This window comes from Passer montanus, unplaced genomic scaffold, assembly GCF_014805655.1.
Source record: "Passer montanus isolate IOZ18808 unplaced genomic scaffold, ASM1480565v1 scaffold53, whole genome shotgun sequence".
Classification (NCBI taxonomy): domain Eukaryota; kingdom Metazoa; phylum Chordata; class Aves; order Passeriformes; family Passeridae; genus Passer; species Passer montanus.
This window is the reverse complement of record NW_024370263.1, coordinates 7,751,834-7,765,698: the sequence shown is the minus strand read 5'-3', so window position 1 is coordinate 7,765,698 and position 13,865 is coordinate 7,751,834. Positions and strand designations below refer to the sequence as shown.

Here is a 13,865-nt window from a genome sequence, read left to right as displayed (position 1 = left end):
CTGGCCTCTGAAGCCCCATGTTCTGGAGCTTCAGACAATTTAAATGTGAAGGCAGGGATCAGGTTTTTTTCCCTTTTTTTTACTTCCCTCTGTTGCCTTTTCAAATCCAGCCTGTCCTCCTCTGCACAGACCCACGGCGTGGTCACCTTGCTCCTGTCCAGCCAGCAGCACTGGGGTCCTGGGGTGCCACCCCTGGGTGCATCGTGGGTGCCTCCTCAGAAATGTCCTTGGAACTGGCACCTTCTGTGCCACCACACCAGTATTCCTGCTCCAGTGCTGTGTTTCTCCCTCCTCTGCTGCAGCTCCACGCTGTAAATGCCTTTTCCATGTCAGGCACCTTCATTTTCCCACGAAGAGCCATGTAATTAATTAATTAATTAATTAATTACGGGAGTTGCCCATGCCAGGAGCAGAGCCCTGGAGCTGCTGGTGCTGGTGCAGGCAGGGATGAAGAAGATGGATTGTGGCACTGCCCTGCCCTGTGCCTGGCTGGGCTGCTCCCCATCCATCATCATCATCACGCTCCACCAGGGAGGGCTCGGGCAGGGAGCAGCTCCCACAGCTCTGCTCTCCCTCCAGAAAGGCTGAACCCGTGTCCAGGGGATGCAGCACTCCACGGAAATGACAGAGGAGCACCCCCCTGAGGAAAGAGAGGGTGATTTGTCAAGCTGTGTAAAGCATTTTAATTACAATTCATATAACATGTATAAATAAATATTACATTCTTTCAGTCTACAATGCATACTAGGCATACCTTGTTAAAACGTCCATCTATGTTATTGGGTGGCAGGATTGACTTTGTCCAAGTAAAAAAAACAAACCCAAACTACGGAGTTTAGTAATTAAAAAACCCAAACCAAGGAAATACATGGCAAAGACAGGATGATGCAAGTGCTTCTGGCTGATGGTCAGGACATAACACTGCTTTCCAAAGGCTGGATCCACTCCTCCTTCCAGTCAGGAGAGCTTTGGGAGGACAGTGGTCTCCTCATTGAGTAGACTTTGATCTGTGTCCTCCATGAATGTGAACTGGCACTGAGCCAGCACAGTTCTGCCAGTTCACACCACAAATTAAATCTCTATTTTGTATTTGCTTCTGATTTATTACTGCCTTGGTATTTATTTACTCGAAATTCAGATTTACAATCTAGTCTAAACTTTTCAGTCTTTGCTGGTCCAATGGCAAAAAAAATCAATCTATAAAACAGCTCCAGATATTTCTTGTTCTTGCTCCAGCAATATTTCCCTCCCTCCCTCCCAACAGTGTGCCCAGAGGCCAGCTCTCCCAGTACAAGGGAATAAACGTTTAGGGCAATCAGGGTCTTTCTGTCCATTCCTCTTCTTGCTTTCAGAGCTTGACAAGAGCTGGTGACACCAGAATAAAGAGAAAAATGCAGCACAAAATCATGAATTCATGAACCTGGCAAAAAAAACCCAACCCAAACAACCCAACTCCAGGCTGTGCCTGTGATGGTCTCAGTTCCAGGAGGATTTACAATGCCCCAGTGGGGCACTCCCATTGCTTGGTTCTTGTAAAAGCTAACAGAAAACAGCACCTTCTTCCCTTGGTGAAACACAGGAACTTTGGTTGTGGAAATTTAAAATGAGCAACTAAACAAACAGCCCCAACCTGAAAGGAAAATGAAAATTCTTCCAAACAGAACATCTTTCTAGCCAGGGTGAAATGGAGGCTCAGGCTTTCAGAAGAGACACCACGTGGAAATTATTAGTCAATACTTATCCCCTGAACTCTTTAAATGACAGGAGACTGTTTACAGGTAACTTAGAAACAGAATGTTCTTGTCCCACTGTGAACTTACTGAATTTTAAATTTTCCTGTTTTCAAGATATTTAAAATAAAAATACAAGAGGGAAAATTATTCTGTTTCAATTTACAAGACAAATGGAAAAGTAAAAATGAAAATACCAGCTAATTTCTTCCTCCTTCACATGTAATGCCAAAGACACCTCTTCATTTCAAATGCAGGAATGAGAAGAAATGCCTTGAGTACCAATATAAAAAGTCTCCTTGTGGGTCGGATGTCCATAACTGTGATGTTTTATTGGAACCAGAACAAGTTATTGTTTGCCTCTTGCTTACTCTTTCCATGCTCTTATATTCTCTCATTTGTTTCTACAGATATTTTTGGTACTGTGAAATATTACTATCATTATTATTTGTATGACCCATAAAATGAATTTTCACAACCCCATCTTGCCCAGTTCATCAGACTGGTCATACCATTTCCTTGTTCTTTTCCTTCTGTATTCCGCTTCCTAAATCCATGGGTAGCAGAACAACCACTGGGAAAAAACCAAACAAACAACAGAAACCCAACAAAACTAAGCGAAAAACAAAAACAAACCACGGACAGTTTGGCAAATTTCTTTCCCTGATTATAAAAACTGCCTCATCATTTCTCCCGGCGATCCCTTCCCCTCCCCCTCGCCCGTCCCAATATATACTGTAGAACTGAAGGCATCAAGGTGTGGTTAAACCCAAAAAAACACCCCAGCAGGGAGCTACGCTTTGTCTTTGAACTTCCCCACGTAGTTTCTGATCTCTTTGGAGTCGCCCAGGTCCATGTCCTGGCACACCCACTTAATGTCATCGTCATTGCTGCTGAGGATGGAGTTGACGGTGGGGCAGCCGTCGTCGGGCGGGATGGTGGTGAACGTGGTGAACTTCACCCGCTTCCTCTTGGACGTGGGCGAGTGCAAAGGCTCCACCCTGTGCTCCTTGCCCAGCCTCCCCCCCGGGTCTGCAGCCCTGTGCCCCTGGCTCTGCGCGCTCTTCTGGGCGCTGCCGTTCAGCAGCTGGTTGCTCTCCTCGCCGCCCGAGCCCCGGTCGATGATGGTGGTGTGCTCGTCCTGCTGAGGCGACGCATCCGCCGCGTTCTCCAGCAGCTCTGCCTCGTTCCCCAGCCACACCCAGTCGTGGGAGTGGGTCATGGTGGTCTGTCCTTCCACCAGCACCTGCTTGTGGCGGTACTTGAGCGCAAACGTTGCACAGTTGATGAGGAACACCAGGATGGCCAGGCAGAAGACGCCCAGCAGGGCGTACATGCCGATCTCCAGGTCGCTGAGCCCCCGGGGTGTCTGCACCAGGTCGCTGTCCTCCACGCCAGCCCCGCCTTTGGGCAGCTCCACCTGGGCGGGGAAGTTGGTGAAGTCGATGGGGATGTTCTGCAGCTGGCCGTCGTCCGAGAGCTTGCCGCCGTCCAGGCGGTTGTTTTTGATGACTTTGTTTTTGAGGACGGACTTGGCGGTGGTGCTGGCCTTCCTGAGGGGCCCCTCGTCCCTGTCTGCCGAGGCGCCGCCGTAGTGGCGCCCGTCGTGCTCCGCGGCCTTGTGGCGCCGGTCGCTGGCGCGGTTCTCGATCTCGTCCTCGTCGTAGTCGCCGCCCGCCTCCGCGTCCGCGTCGTTCTGCCCGAACTTCACCCTGATGCTGCCGCTCCCCACGGCCAGCACGCTCTTCCTCTTGGACTTCTGGCAGGCCTCGGAGATCATCATGTCCACCTTGACCAGCGCTCCCTGGCCCTCGCCCTCCGCCGCCACCACGGGCCACCGCAGGGCAGGGCTCTGGTGCACGGACACCACGGCTTCGTCCAGCGACACGGCCGACAGAGAGAAGTCCTTGGGGTCGTAGATGTCCAGGGGGGTAACGGAGCTGTCGCTGAACTGGATCCAGGTGCTCACCACGGCTTCCTGCAAGGACAGAGATGGTTAAACACAGGCCTTCAGTAAATCGGGAAACCAGCCCAGCCCGCCGTGCATCTCTCAGCCGGAGGAAAGGGGTCACAGCGACTCTGCACTGCATGTAAACAAACCAAGCCTCGACTGGTGGGGCAGGAAACTGGTCACATTTGTCACTAAGGGTTCCACTGATACTCTCCCTGCAAATGTTTTGCACAAGGACATAGAAAATAATTGATGTGAGATGTCTTTATTACCCAAGTAGCCATTAGCAAGGTACAATTGTACAAGCTCTGTAAGGAAAGTCATTCCTGTCGTACAAAAGCCAAAAGAGGCAAATCACAAAAATTACCAGAGGCACTTGACAGAACACTTATTTCCCTCATGTAACACATGCACAGGTGTCATGAGGAGCTGTCAAATTAAGGCATAAGTATCTTAGCAGGAGTAAGGAGCTACCACAGCATCTCGGAAATGGCTGGAGCAGAAGATTCATCTGAAAGAAAAAGACTCACAGAACAATTGCCATTTTGCTGGAGAAAGGTTTGTTTTACGCAAAAAACACTTTATCCTTGAGATAATTAAAAAGTCCACCAAATTTCTGTGTCAAGAAGAGGAGGACGGGGATTCTGGCATGATGTCTACAATAAAAATACAAATGGCCTGGATTTAATTGGTCTGTCTTTGTGCTCTGCAGGTAGCACTGTCAGAAGTCATCATTAGAAGCAAACACAAAGCCAGAGGTCAGCTCTTTGCCATGTGAAATCCCTTCCAGATGACACAGATATTTGCTTCTCCACATCTCAATAGCTTTCTTTGCAGGGCATTTCTTTAATTTTTCATTTGTTCTGTGTCCTGCCTGCGTAGCCAGCAGACGGCCAGGCAGATTGCCAGAGTGCAGCTTCCCACAGAAGTGAAGTCCTTTCCTTCCCACACTTAAACCACAAATGGCTCTAACAGCTTCACACTTGGGTACATCAGAACAACTGGGCTGAAAAACCAGCACTGGGGAAAAACATTGCCACCCTGGTAATGTCCAGTCATAATACAAATTTACAACTTAATATGGTTTTCAATTGGCTGCAATTTGTTATGCTATGGTTATAAACAAAGAGAACTGCTACCCTTCCAGTTGAATTCAAAGCTTTTCAATGAAAACAGCAAGGGGCATCTAGCTGGGCAGAAGGTTGGGCCATACTGAATATTTGATTTCCAAAGCACTATCAGCAAGTACTTGAGGGACTGAAAGAAGAAAAATAAGTTGTGGCACAACAGGAAAGAAAGCAAATTTCTTGGTGATTCAAATTTACTTCAAAGAGCTGAAACGGAGCCAGGGTAACTCAGAAGCTGGGAAGGGTGAACTGCATAAGGAAATTAAAACATCTGATCTTTCATTAGAGAAACAACCCTGAAATGAGTGAACAAACACAAAGCTGCGGGGCACAGCTCGAATTTCTATCACAGAAATCTATAGCAGAGCAACCCCAGTCAGAGGAAAGCAAAGGGTTTTTTTAATGGATATGTGCAGAGAGAAAAGGATTCACCTCCTCAGGCAGTTCAGCATCCTGCTGCCTTCCTTCTCCCTAAAACAAAGGTCAGCCTCATGTGCCACTGGGGAAGACACGCTGCCTTTGCACCAGCCTGTGCCAGGGAAAACACCAGCATCCCTTCCCTCACCATCACTGCCTGCCGCCTTTGGAGAGAAAATAAGTGAAAATAAGTGAAAATAAGTGCAGGATTTTGCTCAGGGAGGGCTGGAAATGATGGCACCCGTGCCTCCTGCCCAGCTGGGAACTGCACAGCTCCACAGCTACCACAGGACTCACCTCACTGAATCCTCTGTGCATTTGGACAAAGTTGCCAGCAACTTCAAAGCAACTTTATTCTTTATGCCACTGCCCTACAAATCTGCATTCCTGGTTTTATGAAGCAGAGACAGAGAAGAATGGGATGGCAGTCAGCTGAAATTTGCAGGCACACTTGTGATTTACTGTAGGTAACAGAGGTGTGCACTGGCTTAGCCATTATTTTCTACCAGCATTGACATTTTTTATTTCCAAGAGAACGTTTCTTCATAGGAGGAACCAATTTTTTTTCACAAAACAACATTGTCATGCCCATACTATGGACAACATTAATTAAAAGGGAAAGAAAACAAACCAGAGAACGAGGGAGAGAGTTTAAAATTCTGCCAAAATGTACTGGATCAGATCAAATACTGTATTTGGCAAGAGATCATTTCCTCTCATTCACATCATTAAAGGAAAGCCAAAGGCAGGGCAAGGAAGTGAATTTCCCAAATGATTATAAATTCTGAAAAGCTAAAAAGAAAAGCAGAGAGAAAAAGGAAATGATTTAGTGCCATGTCCTTCAAGGAGCTGTTTCTGCAAATCCTGTGCACCACATCAATAAATCCCCTCCAAATCTCTGACAAGGTCCTGCAGTTACTCTCGGAAGATGAAGATGGATTGGAGCCCTCCCACCTGCCAAGCTGCTGCCCCTCGTCCCCTGCCCTCCACACTGAGGTGACAAATGCTCGTGCTCTTTAATTACCAAGCACAAACAAAGAGTTTGAGGCATTGTCTTGCTTTCCAGCCCTTATTTCCCTCACTTTTCCTCTCACACACCCACAGGTGTGTTCTCTCCCAGCACCAGTGGCCACAGGGACACATCAGTGTCCCCAGAGCAGGAGGATCCCAGAGCTGACTGAGCTGTCAACTGAGCCACACAGTGCTCATCAGCTCATGCTCATGGCAGCAAAACCCAGGCCACAGATGTACAAATTCTTCCCACAGCCACTGCTGGCCACCACCAGGCTTTCCTTAAGCACATAAAGAACTTTATCAAGACACCTTTTGTCTGAACTTTCCCCTGTGCCTTTGCTGCTCTCCTCCCCCACCACAGGTGTATTTTCAGCTCTTGATCTGGGGCAGTTCCACCACCTTTCCTGGCCTTGAATTACACTGTGGCTTATCAGTCCAAAGATACCATTTGATAAATCCTCTTGGATAAACTGGTTGCGTTTTAGAGAATTGTGCTGCTTAGAAACACAGATGAGGATATTTGATTTTTTTTCCATGCTCAGAATAAAGCGGCCTTTTAATGGTGACCATTCACTACAGCACAAATAAAACTATTTGTGAATAAGCCCTCAGTTGCTGGGGTCAGCTGCAAGGGTCCTGGAGTGAGGCAGGACAGCAGAGGAAAGAAATGGTTGGCTCTGCAGAAAACAAATGCATGCCTCCCTCAAATAAAGGCAAAGGAATATTGTCCTCAGCAGCTTCTCCTAGACCAGCTCTGATTGCTCTGTCTGGGGACTTGAATGCTGGAATGGATTTCCCCAGCAATTTTATCTCATGAAATATCAAAGTATTACATGTGCATTTATTTTTAAGCCTGTAGCTTGTGTAGTAAAAATTTGGCTTGATTGTTATGATGTGGAAATGAAAGGCAGCCAAGACTCAGATCTTAATTCAACCCATGCATTCCCCTCTGTGGGTTTCTCTCTCTCCTTTTTGTCCAATCTGCTCATGTGACATTCCTTTCCAGTGGGAATTTGCTTGTATTTGCAGGGGAAGAATTCACATTCTTATCTAACAATGCATCCCTTCTCCCTTTCCCATGCTGCTGAATTCCTCTGTCATTCCAGTGAGCCATTCCATTGCTCTGCCAGCCTAAAGTAGATAGAAATACAATTCGGGTGTAACTCACACCACAGAAATACTGCTAATATCTCCTATTAACTGTGAATCCTCAGGACTGGTTTGCAGCAGGGCCAGGAGCTGAAGCAGAGCATCCCAAAGGCAGGGCCAGGGCAGGAGCCCAGCCTGCTCTGCTGGCCAAGGGTGCTGGGCACTGTCCCCTGCCAGAGGGACAGCAGAGCCAGCCCCAGGCTGGACCAGGCACCACACCTGGGGAGCACCAGGACTGGGCTTTGAGAAGGCACCAGCACTGCTCTTCTTCCCTGAGAAAGTGTCTGCAGCTCCCCAGCAGCACTGAGAGCTGCACCAATGCACAGAGCTGTTTATTAAAGGCTTCTCCCTGCTTTCCTCACTGACCCAGATCAGATCATCAGCCCCACACAACATCCTGCAGTGACAAAAAAAGCTGGATGTGACTGAGCTCCCCTGCAGAGCCAGCTGAGCTTTGGGAGTCCTTGAAGCTCACTTAGATCAGAAAACATTCAAACACTGCAGGTTTTCTTTTGTTTACATTTTGGAGAAGCCTTTAGGATGACAGTGTTGATTTAACACCCGTCAGCAAGCCAAATGGAACAGCTTTCTCACCTGAGCAGATGGCCACCAGAAATAGATCACTCACAGCCAGAGTTTCCAAATTTTCAGAAAACACTTCATCTTTGATATTTAAAAGCTGGTCAACCCATGTCTATTTTTAGGCACCTAAATCACTGATCCACTTTGCAGTGCCAATGAGCTTCCTATTGATTAAAAAATAATACATGGGCTCAGCATCCCTCAAGGTGACCTTGTCACAGCAGGTAATTAGTTGCTCAGCCACAGATAAAGGTATCTAACTTAAGGCATCCAAGGTGAAAAAATATTGGCTTATCTTCTTTAGAGTGCTTTGTATTTGTGGAGAAACTGCCAACTTTTCAGGACTTGTGCTCTGGCTGCTCTGTGCTGTGTATGCAGATAAGGTGTGCTCATTATAATTAAGGCAATCCAGTCATTATGGTCACTGAAAGAAAGCCACAGCAAGAATTCTGAGTTCTGTTTTTCAGCTGCATCAGTAAGGTTTGCATGAGTTATTTGGGCCTTTTTATAAACTTGCTTGAGAGGAAAAGACACACTTAAATAATGAAGTCCTCACAGTGCTCAAGTACAGGCTGAGTCCTGGGCTGTCTCCTTGGAAAAAACCCTCTTTCAAAAGGCCTTGATTTTCAGCAAACACTCAGCATTTGCCTTCAAAATTCCAGCTCAGTCAGGATCTCAGCTGATGCACTCCAAATCATGAGTCACTTCTTGCAAAATTTAGCCACAAACATTCCCACATTTGCATTAATTTTTCTAAGGGAAAGTGACTTAAATGTTATATCCTTCATTCAAACTGCAACTGAAAGGAAAAGATGTCTGTGCCTCTGTAGGTCACTCCTACGCCATTTCCTTCCACTTATTTCCCAGTGTGAAATCTATTCCTGTCTTGTTTTGGTGATGGAGATGCCCTGCTCAGAACCAGGGCCTGACTTCTGTGTCCCAAATGTGCCACCCTCAGCACCTGGAACTGTCCTGCAGGGGAGCAGCAGCTGAAACCAAACACTTCACCAAAACAATTTCAGAACTCAGTGCTGGGAGAAGCCATTTCAACCCAAACCACGTTTGCACTTTTTGACTCCTTTGTAGCTCCTAACATGTAATGACATGTCACATGTAATGACGTGTCACATCACACTGCCACGCCATGAGCAGCAGAGGTGGCACAGGGGCACCCCTGGCACAACCTGCTGCTGATACATGTCTCTGCATGCTCAGGACAGATCCTCCATAAATCTGGGGAGCTGACAGTGGGACTGGGCAGCCTTTCCAGATCCACAGGCTCTTTGAGCTGCAATCAAAGGCACACTTCTCCCAGTGCTGCTGCAGGACTGCTGCTGCTCTGTGCCACAGGGCAGGATTGGGTTAGGAGTGCTCCAGTTTTTGTTTCCACGCTCTTTGTCTGAAGACAGAATGCCAGATGTGGTTTCTAAGCCCTGAAGAAGGGTATAAATGGGTTAATTACTTAAGATTCTTATGTTTACAGGATGCAACAAATGGAACAGATGGACACCGTGCCCTTCTAGTTTGGACATTTCCCTGTCACTAAGTTATAAAACAAACTAGATTATTTTTATGTTCCAGAAAATTAGATAGCAATAATCATGAAAATGGGCCATAAAACTTGACTTGAGATCTCTCCCTATCTATGTGAGAGGAAAAATGGTTTCTGCAAGAGGAGTAGCTGTGGACAGATTTAATTGCATGGTCCCCAGTCCCAACCCTCAAATAGATGACCAAGGAATCATGTTCCAGTGACCCTTGGGTTTATTCTGGGCCAGAGTGACTGTCTGACTTGATCTGGTGGTGTTCTCCAATCCTCTTTTCCACAGAGGTTGTGACCTGAGACAAGCTGTTTGAAAGACCCCCCTTTAGAGAGATGGGAATTTGCTGGCTTAAATGAAGATCAGCACATGAACTGGATGATGAATCCCCAAAATCCACATGAAAAATAAATGGAGAGATGAGCCTGGCAGTGTGTCATGGCTCCAGGAGGGAAAAGAAATGTATGTGGCCATCTTCTGCCTCTATTTCACAGCTCTTGAAGATATTAAATTGTGCCACACAGAGCTCTGTGCTCTCCAGAATGGAAAACAAGGGCATGTTCCCACAGCAAACCAGGATCACTGTCCAAAAACTGCCTGTGCAGTGAAAACAACAGGTTCATTAGCCAGAGAAAGGGTATTAAAACTGCAAACAGCATAAACTTCAGTGCAGTTAGAACTTTTCCCACAGCTACCAGTCCCTATTGGAAGGGAAGAAAAGACAAGGCAATTCCAGAGTATCCCTGGGGAAAAGCAATGAACATGGACACAGACTACACCTGAAGTCTGAATTCTAAACTGGCTGTGAATTATCACCTGTCCTTTACGCTGATAGCATCCTGCCCCATCCCAGAAGGCAAACCCAGTAAATTCAGAGTGCACATCACCTGCTTAGGAGTGTGGAGCAGCTCCTGGGCAACGGCCGTGGCCACGATGGCCCTGCTGGTGGCTGCACTGGGCTGCAGGAAGAGAGAAAGCCCAGACACCAGCTGCACTCCAAGGTCTGTGATGGTCACTTTGTCATCCAGCACAGTCACTGTCTTCTCTGCCAGGATGGAGTCAGACAGAGGAGACAAAACCTTTGGAGAAACACAGAAGAATCAACTTAGGAAAAGGCTGATCAATTGATAAAACCTTTCTTAAGGTCATCGTCCCTTCTTGTCTCCAGAGCTTTATGCACAGAAATGAAGAGCACAGGAAGGGAGTCTGATTTCATCAGCAGGGTCAGAAAACCCTGTCATGCCCACAGAGCATCCCCAGCCCCTGCCCAGGCTGTACCTGCATGGTGGCCATGCCCACAGCCCATCCCCAGTCTGTGCCAGGCTGTACCTGCATGGTGGCCATGCCCACAGCCCCTGCCCAGGCTGTACCTGCACGGTGGCCATGCCCACAGCCCACACTGTACCTGCATGGTGGCCATGCCCACAGCCCACACTGTACCTGCATGGTGGTCATGCCCACAGCCCAGGCTGTACCTGCATGGTGGTCATGCCCACAGCCCACGCTGTACCTGCATGGTGGCCATGCCCACAGCCCCTGCCCAGGCTGTACCTGCATGGTGGCCATGCCCACAGCCCAGGCTGTACCTGCATGGTGGCCATGCCCACAGCCCACGCTGTACCTGCATGGTGGTCATGCCCACTTCCCGGCCGATGAGGATCCTGCCCTCCTGCAGCCTGGCCACGTGTGGATCCTCCAGCTTCATGAAGTCCCTGACCAGGTCGGTGATGTCGAAGTGCCAGTCCGAGCCCAGCAGGTAGCTCAGCTGGCCCCAGGGCCCCGAGTCCTCGGCCACAAACTGTGTCAGCACCCTGACCATGGCGTGCTGGTACTGCAGGGTGCAGCCCCTGCCCCGCCGCTCGTCCTCGTCCTCGTCATCGCTGTCCCTGGTGGGCCTGGTGGCAGCAGGGGACACAGCATGGAGAAACGCTCCCAAACATCAGTGAGAATTAACTCTGCAGTGCTAATGGAGAGTGCCCCTCAAACAGAGCCCTCCCTTCTGGATTCCTGGACTAGGGATGTCCACCTCACGTGATGAAGGACCACACAGCTGGGCTGTGCCCTTTTTCACCTGTGCTGCCATCTCCCCACAGCCCCTCTGACCGTGGCCCTCACCAGAGTTCCACACACTGTTTTGCTGCCCAAGACAGACACAGGAGCAGCAGTCCCACAACCTTTAAAGCTTTAACTGCAGACGCCCAGAGCAAAGCTGGGGGTTCCAGCACTGCTGCTCCTCAGGGGAAGAGGCTGCATTTCGGGAGCCTTCCTTTCACAAACCACCCAGGAAATGCAGGGACTCACACCCACCTTTTGTTGGACACAACGGGGACTCTCCAGCCTTTGATCTGGCTGAGCTCCGTGTCGGAGATGTCGATCTGCAGGGGCAGGCGTGGCACCCACACTGTCATCTGCAGGGGAGCGCTCAGGTACTGGTAGGTGAAGTTCACCAGGGCGTTCACCTTGCCTTTCATCTCCTTGCCATTGACAAAAACATAGTCACACCTGTCAGAGACCTGAGGGGGGAGGAGAAAAGGTGACCACTGTGACAAAACGAGCTCCAAGCGTCACCCTGGCAGCTGCACCCCAAACCCAGAAAAGGCTCCCCTCTCTCTCTTTATGCATTAACTCCTTGTGCAGTGGGAGCTGAACACAAGAGCCCTCCCTGGCCCAGGAGCCACAACGGGCTGGAGGTGCCTAAAGCTGGGTACTGCTCATGAAGCTTGCAGCTGATTTTCTGTCTGCAATGCAGCGAGCTCCAAACTGAGCAGAGCTGGGGAATCCTTCATGAGCAAAGCTCTTCCCAGCCTGGCCAAGAGGAACCCAGCAAGCCCAAACTGGGCTCCACAGGGGCAAGCAGCCAGCCAAAGCCCTGCCCTGAAGATGACTCCATCAGGGGTGATGCTGCTTTCAGCACTGGCTTTGCAGCAGATTTCACCCACTGAAGAGTAACAGAAGTCGACTCATTTCCTCTGCAATAAACATTATCTGTTTGTAAATGTTTACATTTTGATTAAAGCTGTAAAGTATTTCTAAACACTACAGTAGATTTATCATTAATATGTAAATGCTGTCCTGAAATATAAGCAAGCATTATCATAGCCATGTAAGAGTTATATCAGTAATCACTTCTTTAATCAGTGTTGTAATTTACAGACCATTGAGTTTTCTCATTTATTATGTTACTGAGTACTAGTGATAAAATCACTCCTGGATATATAAATCATTAAGAGAGATGCAGAGAGTATGAAGTGACTCCATGTGATAAAGTCATTGTCATTTCTATTCCTAAAGGTGTCATAAATGTCTGGGGAAATCCTGTGGCACATTAATCATACATTAAGTGGTGAGCAATGGGAGCTGTTACATTACTAAATGAGCTGGTATGTCTGCAGAAATTAACAGCAAACCCAGCAGATCCCAACTCCTGCTCCTGCTCCCATCCTGTCAGAATTCTACTTCATCACCCCTAACGAGCACGGGTAATGGTGGAAATGCATCTCCCACCTGAACATGTATTTATACGATCATCTGCTCCCTTCTGCCCCTTCCCAGCACCGTTTTATTCAAGTGGAGATTATCAGCTGGCAGTGCTGATGTCCCCAGCAGATGGATGTCCTCTGTGGCCACAGCGCAGGAGCTGAACTGCTCCCAGTCTGACACACCACGTTCGCATCCTCTCCTGGGTCCAGGCACTGCTCATATTCTGGTAAAATATTTGATGATGAGATTGCAAAAAGAAACTTCAGAGAACACAATACCAACATTTCTCTCTCGCTGCCTCAGAGGGTTCTGCTCCAACAGCTCTGTTGACTGAAGCACTAGCCCTGCTGCAATACCTGACCCATCCCTCCCTTCAGCCCTCTCCCTCAGACCTCCCGAGGCCAGTGTAACAGCCTGAAGGGGGCAGAAACACCCTCATTTCAGCACTATGAATGCCATGGCCTATTTTTCCATCCATTAACTTGAACGGCAATACAGAAACAGGTTTAGTTCACACCAGGCTGTTTCAGAGTGACTGTTTGATCTAATCTAACAGCACCGTGCAGCAGAGGTCACGAGGAGCCCAATAATATCTGTAATATCCTACACAATGCCAGGCAGTTAGTGAGAACACACCCCTAGATGGGCTGCTTGTTCTTTCTGTGGTGTCTGCCTCAGCTTCACCCTGCGAGAGGAATCCTGAAAATGCTTCTCATTACACAGCCCCAGCTGCAGGCAAGCAAGGGCTGCATGTCAGGAGTCCCAGCCCTGAGAGGTGCTGGTGCCCAGGGCAGTGAGCAGCCCCTGGGATGCCCCAGGGACACTCAGACCCTGTGTGTGAGCTGCTGGTGTCCATCCTAGGTCTGGAACATTT

At 48.5% G+C, this 13,865-nt stretch overlaps 1 protein-coding gene across 2 annotated transcripts in view; it reads right to left on the bottom strand.

Annotated features, from left to right (window-relative positions):
- Window positions 1-696: 696 nt before the first annotated feature.
- The window catches only part of TMEM132C (transmembrane protein 132C), a 171,552-nt gene continuing 158,383 nt past the window's right edge, over window positions 697-13,865 (bottom strand). For both annotated transcript variants that reach the window (XM_039724889.1, XM_039724890.1), the window contains 4 exons: window positions 11,819-12,024; window positions 11,133-11,406; window positions 10,399-10,590; window positions 697-3,708 (listed from right to left, as the gene is read on the bottom strand). In XM_039724889.1, the coding sequence (XP_039580823.1) occupies window positions 2,524-3,708; window positions 10,399-10,590; window positions 11,133-11,406; window positions 11,819-12,024 (1,857 nt within the window). In that variant the 3' untranslated portion in view covers window positions 697-2,523. The remainder of the gene's footprint in view (window positions 3,709-10,398; window positions 10,591-11,132; window positions 11,407-11,818; window positions 12,025-13,865) is intronic.